The sequence below is a fragment of the Coturnix japonica genome, chromosome 4 (genome assembly GCF_054131305.1).
Source record: "Coturnix japonica strain WE chromosome 4, WE-NBRP24, whole genome shotgun sequence".
Taxonomy (NCBI): domain Eukaryota; kingdom Metazoa; phylum Chordata; class Aves; order Galliformes; family Phasianidae; genus Coturnix; species Coturnix japonica.
The window spans coordinates 77,917,799-77,936,339 of record NC_140666.1 but is presented as its reverse complement, the minus strand read 5'-3'; the positions used below and the strand labels follow the sequence as shown (position 1 = coordinate 77,936,339).

The 18,541-nt window shown below is 39.4% G+C and overlaps 2 protein-coding genes across 7 annotated transcripts in view; both read left to right on the top strand.

Annotated features, from left to right (window-relative positions):
- The window catches only part of C1QTNF7 (C1q and TNF related 7), a 41,844-nt gene extending 40,803 nt beyond the window's left edge, over positions 1-1,041 (top strand). For both annotated transcript variants that reach the window (XM_085545730.1, XM_015862620.3), the window contains exon 4: positions 42-1,041. In XM_085545730.1, coding sequence (XP_085401856.1) covers positions 42-673 — 632 coding nt within the window. In that variant the 3' untranslated portion in view covers positions 674-1,041. The remainder of the gene's footprint in view (positions 1-41) is intronic.
- Positions 1,042-6,801: 5,760 nt separating this feature from the next.
- Positions 6,802-18,541, top strand: part of CC2D2A (coiled-coil and C2 domain containing 2A) — a 37,708-nt gene continuing 25,968 nt past the window's right edge. For 3 of the 5 annotated variants that reach the window (XR_014945494.1, XM_085545723.1, XM_085545721.1), the window contains exons 1-9: positions 7,861-8,043; positions 10,545-10,633; positions 11,165-11,266; positions 13,382-13,480; positions 14,163-14,333; positions 14,505-14,658; positions 15,945-16,081; positions 17,111-17,242; positions 17,361-17,570. Coding sequence is in view for 3 of the 5 variants with exons in the window: in XM_085545723.1 (XP_085401849.1) it covers positions 8,016-8,043; positions 10,545-10,633; positions 11,165-11,266; positions 13,382-13,480; positions 14,163-14,333; positions 14,505-14,658; positions 15,945-16,081; positions 17,111-17,242; positions 17,361-17,570 (1,122 nt within the window). In the remaining 2 variants the exon portion in view is untranslated. Of the gene's footprint in view, positions 6,868-7,860; positions 8,044-10,544; positions 10,634-11,164; positions 11,267-13,381; positions 13,481-14,162; positions 14,334-14,504; positions 14,659-15,944; positions 16,082-17,110; positions 17,243-17,360; positions 17,571-18,541 lie in introns of those variants that run through there. The other 2 variants (XM_085545724.1, XM_085545726.1) reach the window with 2 other exon arrangements.

Sequence of the window (18,541 nt, the reverse complement as noted above, 5' to 3'; positions counted from 1 at the left end):
TAACAGTTGAAATGATTAACTAACTTAAAATGTTTTTGAAGGTTTAAGAGGGAAAACTGGGCCATTAGGACCAACTGGAGAGAAAGGAGACCAAGGTCAGTCTGGAAAAAAAGGACCAGGAGGACTGATTGGTGCCAAGGGTGAAGTAGGTCCAGCTGGACCACCTGGACCTAAAGGAGATAAAGGAGACCGAGGAGAGCCAGGTGCACCAGGGGTCTGTAAGTGTGGGAAGATAGTGCTGAAATCTGCCTTTTCTGTTGGCATCACCACCAGCTACCCTGAGGAAAGACTACCAATTGTATTCAATAAAGTCCTCTTCAACGAGGGTGAACATTACAACCCTTCCACAGGGAAGTTTATTTGTGCCATCCCAGGGATTTATTATTTTTCTTATGACATCACCTTGGCAAATAAGCACCTTGCCATTGGGCTGGTTCACAATGGGAAGTACCGCATAAAGACATTTGACGCAAACACAGGAAACCACGATGTAGCTTCTGGGTCCACTGTGATCTACCTTCAGCCAGAAGATGAAGTATGGCTTGAGATCTTCTACGCTGACCAAAACGGTCTCTTTTCAGACCCAACATGGGCAGACAGCTTGTTTTCTGGATTTCTCTTATATGTTGATACAGATTATCTTGATGCTTTGTCAGACGAAGATGAGCTCTGAAGCAGATCATGTCAAATCACAGCCAAACGACAATCCAGCACATGACTTTATCTAGCCGTGTGTGGGACACGAAGTGGAAAATGAATAACCTGGGAATTTATTTTTGCTTTGACAGGAACCAAATCTGAGTTCAGATGGAGATTTCTAGAATCAAAGTTGGATTCTTTAACAAACAACAGGGATATCAAAAGGAACTATAATTAAGAAAAGACTGCATCGCTCCAGGACGGACTCCTCATGGAAGTTATGTTTACGATACTATTTAAACAAATTTAAGATGTGTACATTGGATTTTATATAAAATATATTAAGTTACAAAGTAGAATTGATATTTTGTATACGATATTAAAGAAAAATTGAACAATTGACATCAATATTGTCCTTGGTCATTATGACTCAGGCAATGTACTTCTTGTTTTTAAGGAAGGAGTAGAATGGAGATGTCTGCTGAGCTGGTCACAAGCATGTTCTCATCTGATACTTACACCAACAAGAGATATTTGTGAGCAGTTAACCTGATCTTTCATGAAAATTTGTACCAGCTGAGGACAGCCCAATTGTAGACCAGAAAGAACAGAATAAAGGTATTAAACATACAAAATAACTGAAAGTTGACTGAGCTAAAAACTTGTAGGTAGTGAATCAATATTGTGCTTGGTATTTTCAGTGTAATTCTACATGGGCTTGCTATTATTGCAGTATTATTCAATATCTTTTTTCAAAAACGTGGGAGAAAATATAAACCTTCTGCTGGAAAAAAAAAAAGAAAAAAAAAGAAAGATGGCAAAAAAGCTGATAGAGCAGAAACCAGTAAGAAGAATGAATTGTAAGGAACAAATTGGGTCTCATCACTTAAGCAGACTGACTTGTACTCTAAGATGGCCAAATACAATAAAATAAACTTGGGTCACACATGAGATGGAAGATTGAATTCAGGAGACCAGTGAACTTGGAAAAGATACAGGGGACATTAAGGATGGTCAGCAGATAGATCATAAGAGTAGGCTGTTACCACAGTGCTTTGGATGTATGATCAATGGAAATTCAAGTAATGAGTAGCATTCATAACGATTCAATAATTCATAATGAGTAGCATTACTTATGAGACTGCTACTTATATTCATGCTTCAAAAACATACCAAAAAACTGGGGAAAAAAAAAAAGGCTGCAACGCTACCAATGTCCTCAGTAACTCTAACCAGGCCAATTTATTTTTCCCATCATTGGAATGGTTAAGAAGCAATCTGCGTGATATCTGGTAGTAGCTGTCACTTCATTCTGTCAGACAAGGGCATGGCAAGATCCACCACTGAGAAACTATAAATTCCCACTGGAAATCAAGAGCACACTTTACTAATGGTAGCAATCAATCATTGTGAAAACCGGCTAGGAGCATCGTGTGTTCTTCAGCATTAAACACCTTGTAGGTCAAGACTGGTCATCTATAACTGCATGTTTAGAGATGTACTTGCTTTGCAAGAAATAACAATCTTGTTTTATTATGTGAGTCCCAGATTTACAAAACTCTGTTATTTCTAACAGTTACACAAATAGTTTTCAATGCACTGCAGTTACACTTGGAATATCAACCTGTGCACCCTGCATCTAATCCCTTATTTTCCTATGCAATTACACACGCCTTTGAGTACACCGTTGTTACTTTACACAGTGAACAGGTGCAAAATTCTGCTAAGAAATCAAACTGGCAATGTCTCTACAACCCTCGTCTTATTTGACAGCATGGTAGAAGATAAAAGTGGGTGTTCTTCCAACTTGACATCTAATTTATTAGTGTTATACATGTGCTGTTCCTTGTAGAAAATATGGAAGAGTAGATTTTCAGACTCAGTTTATCACAATCATTTACACATCTGCAAGTCTAGCACCAAATGAGTGCAAAATTCTGCCCAATCATCATTTTTACAGCAGTGATTTATGCCACTTCCTCACAGACAGCATTGATGATACAAGGCACAGACAGCAGCTCTCAGCAACACGAAGTGCTGTCTGTCCACAGTGATATTCCACGGGACAGAACAATCACTGTGTGCAGGTAACACACAGGACATAAAATGCAACAGATACGGGACTGGAGCTATAACATGCATTCTGAAGAAACCCGACTAATGAAAGTATTTCATTATGTGTTTAATTCACCAAGCTAATGTGGAAATAGTTTCACAACATTTGACTCAATAGAAAGTTTATATTTGGAGTTGTAAATTAATTTTGTTATGGTGAAACTTACAGGTATTTCAGATCTTCAAAATCCTATAAGCCATCATTATGACAGCACAACTGATGTTCTTCAGACTGCATGGAAACGTATTTGATGGTTATAATAAATCTGGACACTTTCAGACAAAACAAAACTTTCACCACTGAATTGAGAAAGAATATGGCATTAAAATGAAAAGTTACTGGTTGCAATCCTAACCAAGAGCAAACTGCTTCCCTGTGATAGAAAAATGCATGAAATATAAAAGATATATTTTAACCATACCTGTGTTGAAGATGACATCATGGGTATAAGTAAACCAAGAGTTATTGCCTCCCTCTGCTTAATAATTTTAAATTTATGTTAGTACAGTCATAGAAAAGTCATTTTAGCTTCCCTAAGTTTTCCCTCTTGGATTACGTAGCTACATGAACGGTCCAACATTTTGGCTTGAACTGTTAAAAACAAGTAATTATATGTAGAATTATACCTAAAGTTTTTTTGCTAGAATGAATGAATGGACAACATATGTCTACAAGTACCACATGTCCCTGCCCTTATTCAGGTTCTCAAGACATTTTCCTCAAGTAAATCATAGTTGTTACTGCTATTTTACTTGAAAATAGATCAGCTTTGATGACATGATGTTTCATTAGACATATTCCCTCTGTCTAAATTTGAATTTATAGTGAAAATATCATGGGCTGAAGTGTTCCCGCTGTTTATGCTGTCAGGTGAGGGAACAGGTTGGGTTGGTTTCAAGATGATCTAGAACAACAAAGACCAGAATCTCTTTAGGATTAAATATGAAGTTAATTTGGTTTCTGCACAGTGTATATGCCATAGTGGTGCATGACATTAGGCATCAGTACTACACTTGTCACCTACGCTTTGTCTACAATCAGCAGAGAAAAAATAGCATCGCCAGGAGAAACCCCCAGGAGAAAGCATGTTTTTGCTGTAGCACCATCTCTGAGGCTTTCTGAAGGAGGATGCAAGAACTCATACAAACTCATACAAACCTCATACAAAACAGAAGCTTTCAATCTCAGTTCCTGAGATTCCTGAGATTAAAAACCCACACATATATTTATTTGGGGTATAGGTATGGATATATACATAAATACAGTTGTTTGAAACAAAATAGCCCCCACAATCTTTTCATCTCTCAAACTTTCTTTATACTTAGTCAAGTGACAAACATGTCAGCCACATGTTGATAAGCATTTTTAACCTAAATAACCAATTAAACATTATAATCACACTGAAGACATCTTTAAACTAACATCCCTTTCTTAGAGTAATTACCTTCACTTTCCTCACTACTGCTTTTCATATCCACATGATTTATGCTGCCATAATTTCTTTCAGATGCACTAAATACAACAGGTTCTAAAGAGTATTTTTCTATGCTCACAAAATACAGAGAAAGAAGCTACTGATGCATATCAGGATTGAAAGTATTATCTACATTCTTCAAAGTTCATAAATCTGCCTAACAGATATGCTGCCTAACAAAGATACAAGAATCTGAAAAGCACCTTATTTTGTTCCCTACTGAGTATGCATCTATAGTTGGTGCAGTTCATACAATACTTCATTTTTATTTACTTTCTGTGAGTCACCTGCTAGGTTATTATTTACTGAATACAGTTTCACATTTACCCAAATATTCACTCTTCAGTAATCAGCTTAATTTATCCATTGGCACGTACTTCATACTCAGGATAACTGTAATGATATACCAGGCAATTTAGTCAGTAGGAACTTTAGTTTTATGCAGAAGCATGGCTTATTTAATACATGTATTTCAGGAGGTGATGAATCCCATCCAAGAAATAATACAGGAGAGCAAACAGAAGATAAATAGAGTTGAGAAAGCAATGTATCACAGAGGCTGATGATGTTTCACCTGCTCAGCTGCACTGGTGCTGTTTCATTCAATAGGTGTATCTTTCTCGGTGAGTAATACATTGCTTTCAAGAAGCACTTTATTCACTCCAGTACAAAGCATTTAGACTTCAGCTTACAGAGCGTTTAGAGGTTCTATTCTTTTCCATGTCACTCCAGAGTTATAGGCAGTTAGCCTATATCCCTCAATTTTGTATGCAGTTTTTGTATATGACTGAGCAGCTACCTGCTGGAAGAGCTGTAAGGAAGTTTTTTTTCCTATATGGAGATGGTTCTTGCAGCATAAATCATTATTAGTGTGGAATTTATCTTATCTGACATTAATCTCTAAAACATTGTTGCCTAGGCTAAATTAGTTGCTAACTTTCCTGTTACCAGTGCAGAGTAATAGGTGGGGTAAATCTCAGGTTGGACAACAGTGTATTCAACACCTGCTTTAAGAAAGGAAGGGGTTGGAGATACCTGACTCTTTGTATTACCTGTATCTAGGGGACAAACTGGGGTTAGCATTCAACTTTGAGATGGCAGAAGTACAATTGCTGCTCTCAGACAACAACTAAGTGGAAGAATTGGTGTAATATAATACTGCAATTTACATGTCTCTCAGTTAGAAGATATGGATTGACGAGAAGAACACAGCAGTACCTTTATAATGATGCAAGTGACCTCTTGGCAGACCTTTCATGAAGTAATGCTCCAGTTTCTCCTTGGACAGCTTCAACTGAAGTAACCTGGCTGTCCTCCCAAAGGTTTTATAATATGTGAAGGTTAGACAGATGCTTCATTGATGTCCCCATGTTCAACATGCTTAAGGATTATTAAGGAATTAATCAAGAGGCTCCAAAAGTGAACTCAGCAAGAAGCAGATGAGATTTCTAGAACTGAGAGTAAAAAACCACACAACCTCTTCCCAGCATTCTCTTCTCATTCTTCACTTTCAAACAAGTGCTATTCTTAGGTTTGGAAGTCAGTGGGAAGGATTTAAACTTTGAGTTGAAAAACAACCTCTTTAATCATCTGAAAACTTGTCGACCACTGCTGCTGCTGCCAAAGCAGCAGGCTTTCCTCCTTTCCACACCACCTGCATCTTCTGGCAGATGGTCTGATAAGTGAACACTGATTTTTCCTCCATGTGTGACAAATCTCAAGGAATTTTATTTGTGGATTCAGTCATGCTGGAGTGAGGTGCAATCAGTTTGAAGTAATCACGCTGAGCAGAGTTTGTTCTCCCTTCTTTGTAACCTCCCTGAAGCTGAGATCACTGCAGAGCTGCCTATCAGAGTCAAAATTGCTATTTAAATAATACAACAACACGTAGTCTTATTTTGTAAGATCACCCTGTGGCCTGCATCATTTGGGGCAGCCAGCACAGCAGATGTAGGGTGCTGTGACGAGGTGGTAGTACCAAAAACAGGGCCCGCAGCCATGGCCCCAGCCATGAAGCCTGAAGGTTCTCTTTTTCACTAAGAATTAACATTTTGCTTTTTATAGTCGTTTCTCTCTACAAGCACCCACAGGTTCTGTCTGCTCCTTGGCAAAACATCAGTGACAGTGCTGTGCCCCACAGAGTGAAGATTCTCACATCATCTCATTTGGAGCACTGCATCTGCTGCACAGTGCAATCAAATACACTGGGCTTCCTTGTTTTTATGATGCTGACCAAAATGAATGTGTTTTTCCCTCCTCCAGGAATCATATATGACTTAAATTCTGTCTTACTTCTGTTTTGTACCTATAAAAATGAGGAACCCTATGTAAGACAATCCACATTTCTACAGACTGATAGCACTGACAGATTTCTGCCACACCAACTATGCAATGACTGGGATAAGGTGTGATGGGCAGGAGCTGCAATCACTTCTTCATCTTCCCTGTATTTTACTTATAGCTTTCTCTTACTGTAAAATAAATTGTCCATTAAACAAAAAGTCTTCCAGAATGGCTTTAGTGGTGGAAGGAGCAGAATCTGAGCCTTCCTCTTTAAAAAGCAGAGCAGCCTGTTGCTAGGGGAGGCTGCTGTGCTTGGCTGCCAGCAGTCCCACAGCTGCTGCACCAGAAAACCCAGGTAGGAAACAACTATTCTCCTTCAGATCTGTCTAAATATCGCAGCGTTCTGCACGTGAGACAGCTTTAGGAATGCAGAACCCTCAGCATGGTGTGTTTCTGATGTAACTCAATTTGTGAAGAGGAGTTAAAAAACAAACTTGTGTTTGTTTTGGGGTTGTACTGCTTTGGAAACAACACAGCCACCGAGCTAATGGAGAGCTTTAGTGTACTTGCTTTCAGCTGTTTATTACTACTTTTTAGTGCCTGCTTTTGCACTTAATTTCAGGAAGTGATAAAGAATTGTTAAAGAAAGTGCCCATAATAAAGCCCTTGTAGTTCGTTGCCAGCACTCTCCATTTTGATGTGCCTTTAGGAGACTGTTTTAAGTGTAATAAGTTTAATACGTAAAAGTTTGATATGAAGTTTATGAGCTGAGCAACACAAGCACTGCAGCTTCTTGCAGCGTTATAATTTTAGTGCCACAAAGCTGTTACCTGATTTAACTCACTAGGAGAGTGGTTAGGCCTTGGAACAGGCTGCCCAGGGAGGTTGTGGATGCCCCGTCCTTGGAGGTGTCCAAGACCAGGTTGGACGGGGCCCTGGGCAACCTGATCTAGTAAAGGTGTATGTTTGGTGGCCCTGCCAGGCAGGGGGGTTGGAACTACGTGATCCTTGAGGTCCCTTCATTCTGTGATTCTGTGTGATCTGTGTAACTCGCGTTGCAGTTTGCAGGCACATAATGCTTAGAACTTGTGCAAGCTGCTGGAGTAACTGGTGCTGAGGTGAATGCAGAGGTGGTTTGCCCAACAAAACCACTTTCTTAGGGCAAGTTGAACCATAGAATCACAAGGACAGGACCAACAAGATCATCTAATACAGCCGTCCTCCCTTTGCTTTAATATCTTACGACTAGTTAAGCTGCTGAGGAGCAACCGAGCGCCCATCGCGCATGCACACAGGGCGCTGAGCGCGACACCGCGCATGTGCACTCGTGTTTTCCCCCCTCCCCTTTAGGGTCGGGGGTCGCACCGGCTGTTGCCCTGTTGAGGCCGCTCTCCGTCCCTGTCCCCTCCCTCATGCCTTCTCCCCTCCCTTTCTGCCCCGCTCCAGCTACCGGGACCTGCCGGCCCCCCCGAGCCGCGGGCGGAGCGAGGGAACGCCGCCGACATGGCAACAGGCCCAGCGGCACGGCGCAGTGAGTGACCCAGCGGGAGGGGAGGGGCGTGAGGGGACGTGGGAGTGGGATTTTAACTAACATTAACGGTTCTGTGGGGCTGAATGGGGCAGAATGGAGCCTGCCGGTACCTCCAGTAACGGGTCACTGCTGTGGTGGAACCGCTGTGATGCTCCTGTCGGTGTCAAAGGGAAACGTATTGTCCTTAAGCTCATCTTAGCAAAAGGTGGTATTTGCTGTGGGCACCTGCAGTGTAGGAACGTCTGCATCTCTATGATGGTCATTGTGCCTCCTTGTTCCAGAAAGGGAACCCAGCAGCTGTTAGTTTGGGTCCCAGAAGATGTTAGTTTGGGTCCCAGCAGCTTTTAGGTTGGGTCCCAGCAGCTGTTAGATGGGTCGTGTGAGGAAATCAAGAGACACCATCTAGTGATGCTTGTTTGGTTTTACAGAAGCTCCTTTATCCATTAGTTCCTTTCTGGAGAGTGTTTTGTTTCCTCAGAGGTTTTACTCAATAAAAACTCACTGTTCTGTCCTCTGAAGTCTCTCTTTCCTGTGATTCTGGTAGCTTTGTTATGGTTGAGTGAGAAGCGCTGTGTGTTGTGATGTGAATTCAAGTGGTTGACTTCATAATGATATAATTCATCAGTTTGTATTGTTTGTTTTCCAAAGACACTCAATTCTAGAAAGGAATAGCTCTTCATTTCTTGTATTGCTTCATGGTTTATAGTGGTGTTAACTGTGGTCTGAACTGCTTTGATGCAGTCCTGAAAAGGTGATCTTGCAACATAGTGCTTTGTCTTCTCCTGCTTCCTAAATGTACCTTAAAGCTAAGAAGAAATCACATGGCTGTAGGGCCTGTACACATAAACACAGTGAAATTCCATGGCACAGAGAAATAAACATTTATGTGGATGCCCCGTCCTTGGAGGTGTTCAAGGCCAGGTTGGATGGATCAGGGCAACCTGATCTAGTAATTGTGGAAGTTTGGTGGCCCTGCCAGGCAGGGGGTTGGAGCATCACGATCCTTGAGGTCCCTTCTGACCCAGGTCATTCTATGATTCTTTGTGATCTTTCTTCCAAGGAACTACAGAACCCCACAGTAATTGATGTGTTGATTTTAATTTTGCCACAACTAATAAGGGCTTAAAATGTTTTTCATTACATATGAGCAGCATCATTCCCTGTTATCACAGGGTATTGATTCACTAATGAAAATCACGTGGAACATCAGTTTTGTGGGTGCTTGAAGTGATGACAGAGTATTTCTGCGCTACTTTTGAATGTTTACGCTGCTCACTTTAACCTGACTTTTCTGGAAACGTTTACAGGGGATTGTCACGTATTTCAGAAGATTGAAAGCAGATTCTTATCTGTTGTTTTGCATTTTTCATTAATTGGGATGACATGGAAATGAAGCGGTTGCTCCAATGAAGTGTGGTGTGTTTTTACACACTGGATTAGCCATGACAACTGTAAACACAAAACATACCACGGAGACTTGCACTGCTGAATATTCCACAGCTGATTTTAGAGGCTTGTTTTATTGCAATTCAGGTCCATCATTTCTCTCTATAGGAGACACACGGCCTTTCTGTGTGCAGGAACTTTCTGTAGGCTTCAACTTACGAAAAAGGACTTTCCTCAGTTTCCTTTAGTTCCAGAAACTAGGAGTGAAGTCTGACCCTCTTAGTGTGGTGGTGCGGCCCAATGGAAGGGAAGTAGGTATCATCTCCAGGTGCTGTGTAGAACACAAACACAACTCTGCTTAATACATAAAGTTGGTGGAACCTCAGTCATTTGGTTACACATGCAATCTCATTTATAGTGTACTCTTAATCATTTGACTTCTTACGAGAATCACAGAATTGTAGGGGTTGGAAGGGACCTCTAGAGATCATCGAGTCCAACCCCCCTGCCAAAGCAGGCTCCCTACACCACGTCACACAGGTAGGCGTCCAGGTGGGTCTTGAATATATCCAGAGAAGGAGACTCCACCACCTCCCTGGGACCTGAGAGGTTGAGTTGTAGGCATCCACTCCTTTGTATTTCTGTCCCTAAGACCATAGCTTTTTTAATAAGCAAAAGGGTAAATATTTATCCTTTCTGTTTAGAAATTGAGGCATACAGTAGGGTATGAGGTCACTCTACAGAAGTGGCTTGAATCTGGCAGAAGAAATCATTATCTGTCTGATGTAGAAGATGAGGGCAAGAAATTCTATCAATCCTCGAATGAAAATGAGGTCTTGATAAGTTTGATCAGAGGTAAGTTCTCATTCACTTTAAATTTTGGAGAAAAAAATGTGCTGTGTGGGAACACTAATAGGAATCCTCCTGTGAGGGCATATTGTAGCATTTAAATTAATGATCTGTAAAGTCTGAATTATAAAAACAAAGTTTTATTTCCTCGTGCTTTTTGTTGGGACATGGGAGTCTGTGGGCTATAAATAGGCTTATTTTACATAGTTCAAATTGTCTTTTACAAAGCAATCAACTGAATCACATCACTGTGTTTTCTCTTTCAGGTTTGCCCCCTGTTCCTTCTACATCAAGGATGGCATTTTCAGAACTTTCCGTCAGGGAGCGTATGAGAGAGAAACTAAAAGCAGCCAGGGTGCGTGTCCTTCAGAAGTCCTCTTTGGTTGGCTTTCTTCTTCTGAGTACCAGCATCTTCAGTTTGCTTTCCTAGTGCTGCATGTGACTGATTGGGTTATCTGCTTTTTTATTTCTAAGGCCAAAATAATATCGGATTGATTCTTTGGTGCGGTTATTTTTCCAGTGACTTTCTCATGCTGTGTTGGTTTGGTTTTTTTCCTGAAGTTTATGATTCAGTTGTTTTTCCAATATAAAAGTTATCCTTTGTAATAATTAAAGTTATAAAATCATTACAAGATTCCTGTATATTTTCATCAAAAACGTTATTAACACTCTTTTGACATGAGTGGATTTGCTTGCCAGTTTACTGTGCAGTTTAATAAGGGGTATTAATGTCTAGGTCTAAAAAGCACTTAAACTGATTATATAGTTAAAAAACTTTGTCCCTAATGCAAGCATGCATGAGATGTTGAGTCCCTGTGAATTAATGTAGCTTTGGTCCTATCATATTCTATATTACCACTGAGCATTATCTTTTTGGTTTGCTTAGTCAAAAGCAGAAGCTACTTTGTCTCAGGAAGACCTGGGTCTGCAGTCAAGGCATTTAAAAAGCATCAGAGGAAGGAAAGCAGAACTCAGACTAGATAAAGGGGTAAGTGCTATAGGCTCAACCACAGATCAGTTCCATTCATTTTATTGTGACTAAAATGATATTGTTTGCTTTTGTTCAAAGGAACCTCCCTAATTGCTGCTTTTAATGTACATGTTGAATGATAATCATTTTTCTTTAATTACAGTATAGGTGTCCTGTTCAGCTTGTCATTTACAGGTTTGTTACTTCTGTTGCTTAAGATACCTTGAAGTATTTAAGTTACTGTTACTTTATTATAACTTTATGTGAGTTGGCATAGTGCAGTCGCTAAATGTTATAACTACTAAACATCAGCTTTGTCATTGCTCTGTACTTGCATTTCCTTGTCACTATTTTCTATATATATATATATATATTAGTATAAGCATATTCTTTGTTAGAAGAGGAATTCTTTATTAACCAGATAACAAAGTTTATGTCTGTGAAACCTGCACACAGATACTCTTTGATACTTTTGGAGCAGCTGCCATTAAATATATAACATCGTCGACGTGTATAAAGTAACAAAACTTATTTTATTTTGTAATGTTTTTTTATTAAAACATATAAAAAGACAACAGCAGAAACATAAAACTTAGTGGGACGTGCTGCCCTGTGGTTATGAAACTAATGCATCAGACTGGTTTGAAGGCAGCGGCTGCAATTCTTGGTGAGCTCGCAAGGTGTTCATCAGAGATTTTGGTTGAAATTTTACTCTTCACAGAATCACAGAATAACCTGGGTTGGAAGGGACCTCAAGGATCATGTAGTTCCAACCCCCCTGCCTGGCAGGGCCACCAAACATACACCTTTACTAGATCAGGTTGCCCAGGGCCCCGTCCAACCTGGTCTTGAACACCTCCAAGGACGGGGCATCCACAACCTCCCTGGGCAGCCTGTTCCAGGGCCTAACCACTCTCCTAGTAAAGAACTTCCCCCTAACGTCCAACCTAAATCTTCCCTCTTTTAACTTAAAACCATTTCCCCATGTCCTGCTATTGTCAGCCCTTTCGAAGAGTTTACTCCCCTCCTGGGTGTAAGTTCCCTTCAGGTACTGAAAGGCTGCAATGAGGTCAAATCTCTTCACGTGCTCCATCCTTGACAATAATTGTTCACAAGTGTAAGTACTGCCAAAAAGCAGTGATGTGAGTGAGGTGTGACTGCAAAGTGAGGGATATTTCTCTCTTATCAGAGAGGTCTCGTAAAGGTCTGGTAAAGAGACGTGATCAAGTTTTAGATTGCAACTCTATACATTACATTTGAAAATTCGTAAGTAATGTATTTGTGCTGACTGGAAATGGAGTTGCAAATAAACCTAAATAATTCATGATTTTTTTTGCTGTCTTGAAACCTGTTCACAAATTCCTTTATCAAAACAGAAATTATGGCTGCATATTTTTTACTGTTCACAGGGCTGTGTTTAGCCAGTGCAGCAAAATCCATAGTGTCATTTACCTTCAGTTCAGTTAGTGCTGCACTGTGCCTTCCCCGTGTCCTGGTTTCAGCCCTCATGGGGTTCCTAGTACATCTTTAGTTCCCTTGGTGCTGAGTGGCCTGGCACAATCACTGCCATGATGGCACATGGGGCAGGGATGGGGCAGGCTGTGTTGTGAGCTGTGCTGGGCCATGAGTTGGGCATGCCTGGACTGAAGCTTCAGAAAACAAGGAAAGGACAACTAGGACAACTGTGCTATTTCCTTTCTTTAGAAGGCAAGGGAATGTCATCCACAGGGTTTCAGAGTAGTCTACCAATAATTGTTTGTGAGAGGGGGGGGAAAGAAAAACCAACATGTTTGTTTTCAGGCACCCAAGCAATAGAGAGTGCTTTTTTTTGATTAAGCATTAATAATAATTAATATTATTCCTTATTTCAACAGAGACAATAGAAGTAACTGGCCCTGGGCTCTTTGATTCTCTCTGTGGGAAGTGTTGTTGGGCAACAGCACCTTTGCCACAGCTTCTGGACTGGTGCTGTCTGTCAGCCTCTCCTTTCTCTCTCCTTTCTCCAGTCCCTGGGATGGGCAGATTTCTCCTTACCCTCTCTCAGTGTACTCTAATCTCAGTATTCAGCTGTGATTTGCTGGTTGCTTGCTTTTTAGATGAACCATTTTGTTAAAACTTTTTTTTTTGGTGCAGTCTGGTGATGAACCTGGAGAGACGCGAAGGGATGAATCTCTGTTATCAGCAAAAATAAAGTTTTCTGATTCTGTGAAAAAACTCAAGCAGAAGTCACAGGTAAATATTAATTCTTTCATTTCAATAGCTGACGTTAATTTTATTTAAGCATTATGAGGCTTTGTGATTCTGTTCAGGTAAGCAAGCAGAACTTGGTCTTGAGTGTAATTCTTCAACAGTACGTGCCTAGAATTGGAGTATGAAATGGAAACCAAACATAAGAATGACATGGGGTTATTTAATTTTTAAAAGTGAAGTAAATCCATCTGTATGCAATTTGTGGAGCTTGGAGGAAAAATGTTCCTTCTTTTAAAGTCCTCTCACTTGAATTCACCAGCTCGTAGTAAAAGGAACACAAATGTTTATAGTCAAAAAATGTTCAAGTTAATTCTTCTATTGGAGCTTTCATCCTAATACTCAGAGGTGCCTCAGTTTTTCACAGGCAAAATACAATTAGAAATTTATCCGTAAGTGATTCATCTGTATTTTTATTATCCATCATTATATCATGATATCTGCATTATAGCCAGAATTTGATACTTTGTTTTTTTCATCGCTAGTCTATCATTTAAAAAGGTTTCAGTCCTTAAGAGCACTTCTGTGGGGTCTCTTCCAGAACAAATAGCTATCCAGTAACAAGTGTTTATACCTGCCATTGCTGCTAATGTTAATGGGAAGATGGTTTTGATTCTTTATGTTTCTTTAAAAACATCTTTATATGATTTTATTTTTCCTTTCACAGGTCCAGAGTGATTATCCTTCCGCTGAAGAAGCATATAATTTCTTTACCTTAAATTTTGATCCTGAACCAGAAGCTACAAAGGCTGGAGCACGGAAAAGGAGTGAATTAAATGAAGAAGAGGCAGAAGAATATGTAGAAAGCCATGAGGAAGAGCAAGAGGAGGAGGAAACGGTGTGAGCTATAGGATAAATGTTCATAATTTTAATCAGACTTGAATTAATTTTAATTATGTGATAGAAGATGGCAGCTTTTGTTTCCTTAGATGTTCTGAAAACATACTTCCTAAAATTCCTGCTTTAAGAAATAGATGAACTAATGGTGGTGTTTGCACCTGAACTATAGGATGAAGATGCACAGCTAGTTAAAGATGCTGATTTGTTCATTATGGGACACACAGATGAAGATTTTCTAGTAATGAAGCCTGTTGAGTGTGAAAAATACTCCGAACAACTGCAAAAAGAAAAAGAATTTCTCTTCATTCCCAGCATGCGAGCAGGTATGAAGATGGCACGTACAAATTTCTTCCTAGATTTTGTATAGCATTGCATTCTTTGATGTACTGAAAAATCACGTATCTGACTGGCATCAGGGATAGTTTTAATGGCTGTGTCTGACACTGATCATCCAGTTAAGTCTGTGTCTGAAAGGGTCTGACAAAACATGTTAACCAGTCATATGCGCACCTTCACAGATCACCATCTGCTATGCTGGTGCGTTGGTTGCTCTGGATTATAACGTGGTCCCTTCTGTAGTGAAGGGAAGGTGGCTGGCCCCTTTTTCACTGGGGTTTAGCTATTATGTTATTTAGCATATAAAATAGGTTACAGTGTACACATGGTACTAAAAGTGATTCATGCGCTGCATAATATACAGTACTTACTTTACCACATCTGTAATATTTTCCATATGACAAGCCTGCCAAGAGTAATTTAATGATTCTGTGATTCTATGTGTGTAACATTAGGATTTCTGTGCTGCTAGGGTGTGACTTTCTATTTTATATTTGAAGTGAAAGAAACAGAAAGGACTTCTGTAATGGTATAAAACTAGAATGATACCAGGACAGCTTGAAACGAAATACCCAAGTTTTGACATTTGGTTCCTCTTTTGTACCTTGCATCTGAATTCTGACTGCTTCCAGTGTGTTCTGATGCAGGGGGTCACTGTACTTACTGTGTTTATTGGCGTAATTACTTACTTCTTGGATGTAGGCAGAGAGTGCTCTTCAAAAAGTACTAAGCCCATACACACCAGTGAAGTCGTGCTGCAAATGGTGTTTAAAGAATCCTGCCTGCTGTTCCTGGTTAACATGAGTTTTTATGCATGTTCTGGGTTTTGTACAAGAGTAGCCTGAACCAAACTAATAATAGTTAAAGCTTTACTTTATTCAAGAATGGCTTCAAAATGTTCATGTAATCAGTTGTTACTGCTAGAAAGGTTTTACAGGGTTAGGGAAGAAACTATTAAAACTAAACTCCATTTAAAGATTGTTTAAAGTAAATGTTTAATTATCTGTTTGGAGCATCCGTGATACTTTTATGATAGTATTAATCTGTGCATCTGTCCAGAAAAAGAAAATGATCTATTTCAGTTATGTACTTTTTACAGTTTATTTTACTTAGGAAATAAACTGTAACTAAGTACTAACAGTACTTAGACAGCACGCTTTATATGGAGCACCGTTTACTTAAAGAATGCTCAGCAGAGGCTGTTACTGAATTACAGAACTAGAACAGCAGTGTTAAGATATTTTACGTGCTTTTATGTATAATTTCTTATTAGTGCCTACTTCTCAGAAGATACCTGAAAACATGCAGCCGAGGCACCTTGAGGATGAGGGTCTTTATGCAGAAGAAAGGCCTTTTGTATCACCATCTAATCAAAATATTTTAGAAAACAGAATTCTGAGACAGGACAATGTGAGTCATTATTGTATTCTTAACTGTCTTCTTCACACTTCTTATTTATCAATATTATTTTGCTATTGTATAGGCTGTCAGTAAATAGAAGGTCGTGGTGGTTCGGGGCTTTCATCTTCAAAATGTTTAGCTATATTGGACTTCAAGAAATTGGATTTTTGTTGGACTGTGTTTTAGTGTTTCCCAATAGGCAGAGTGCCAGTCTGGACCTTAGAAAACTGATGTCTTCCTGGCTTTACTCAAAGCTTGCTGGGGGACAAATCACTTTGCTTCTATGTGCCACAGAAGAGAGCTAGTGGTATGTATAAAGACTTAAAATCAGGACTGAGCTCTGTAGTGAAGTACTAGAAGATCATAACAAAAGCAGTGAGGAATATCATCTGTGTTCATTAAAGGTAACGTGAGGGATGTAGCTGTAGAAATGTATTGATCAGATTATAAGTGTAATTAAATATTATATAAGTTATCTGGTTATGTTCAAGATTTATAACAGTAGCTAATAGGGGTAGTCTGCAAAGGTGCTTCGGGTAGGTTTTGTGCTGTACTAAGTGGTGTGAAGGTTAACATATATTTAAACTAGAATATAGCAGTTCCACTCTGTATTTTCTTATAGTACATATAATAACTGAAGTTGGAAGGCACCCAGAAGGTTCATTGAGTCACTTCTTTAATTCTGTCAGACTTGGTGCCACAATCACTTTTCGTGATGCTCTTTGACTTTCTCCTGTGAAAGAAAAAGCTCCTTCAAGGTCTTGTGTCAAACTACAATTCTTTGAATTCTACCCATTTAAACATTGTATTTTCTTAAATATTAACTGCTGTTGATTTTTATTTTCTTTTGTTCTTTTCCGAGTCTGATTCAACGTTTAAAGAAAAAAATAAGTAAATATATTTGAGCATGCTCTTGATTCTGTGATTTCAAAGCTTATCCTTAGTCAGAAACAGCTCATAGTCACCTTTTCTTTCATAGTTGTTTTTTGCAAGTCATTGAGAGATGGAATGAACAATATATTTTATCTTCATTTGTAGGGGAGAGAGTGGTTTGGTGATGATGGCAGAATCTTAGCGCTGCCTAATCCAATTAAACAGTCTTCTACTAGGCCTCCAGTATTCTCACTGGAAGAAGGCATTGCACCAGAACTTGAAACAGTCTATAGAAAGGTGAGTGTTTTTAATATATGTTACTATTGGGAGCCTGAAGTCTTCTACAGTTTAAGTCTCAGTCTTGGGACTTAAAAATCCCTTTTGTTGTTGTTGTTTGTCTCTTTGTTTCTTTCAGGCAGTGAAAACAACAGCTGCCAATCAGTATCTTGTTGGACCTGGAGATTTTCAGGGGCCATTTCAACTGGATATTGATATTTCTGGACTAATATTCACACATCATCCCTGTTTTAGCCGTGAACATGTGTTAGCAGCTAAACTGGCTCAGTTATACGATCAGTATTTAGCCAGAAAACAGAAGAATCTTACTGAACTGCTCACAGACAAGGTATTCTTGGGAGACCTCATTGTGGCCTTGTAGTACTTGCAGGGAGTATATGAACAGGAGGGGTAATGACTGTTTATGTGGGTGGATAGTGATAGGACAAGGGGGAATGGTTTTAAACTGGGGCAGGGGAGGTTTAGATTAGATATTAGGACCTTTCAGTCCTCATTTTGGAATCAGTTATTCTTTATTTCAAAATCTGTTTTGAAATCTTCTTTTTCTTCAAATGCCAATGGGGTTCATTTGTAGTAGCCAAAGTATGTCTTCAGCAATATACTCACTTCTCTTTATTTGTATGATCTCTCTTGTTTGAACAGTTTGTTTAAACAAACTGTTCCTTGATTGTAATTTCATTGCTCCTACTTTTATATTATATTTGCTTTCATTTCCAGCAGATCTGCTGGATCTGCTTTTACATTCATTATTATCATTAAGAGAAACTACAACAACTACTTTAGGAGAATGTGTCTTCTATTTAATCTCTCTGTTGAGGAGGTCTCGTCACTGTTTATAAATATCAAAAGCACAGAAGGCAAATGGATGGAGCCAGGCTCTTTTTACTGGTTGGCACTGATAGGGTAACAAGCAGTAACTGAAACACAGAAAGTTGCATAGAGATAATAATAATAATAATAATAATAGTAATAGTAATAATAATAGTAATAATAATAATAATAACAATAATAATAATAAGCTGGAACAGGCTGTCTGCTGGGGGTGTGGAGTCTCCTTCTCTGGAGATATTCGAGGTGTGTCCAGGCCCCTTCCTGTTTAACCTATTGTAGGGGATGTGCTTTAGCAGAGGGGTTGGACTTGATGATCTGCAGAGGTCCCTTCCAACCCTTGTAATTCTGTGATTCCTGTCTTCTAATAGTAATTGAAGGTGTGGCCCCTTGTAATCAAATTATGGTTTCAGAAGTATGTTTGAACCCATGCTGTTGTTCCCAGGCCTGCCTTGTCTTCAAACCTTCTGG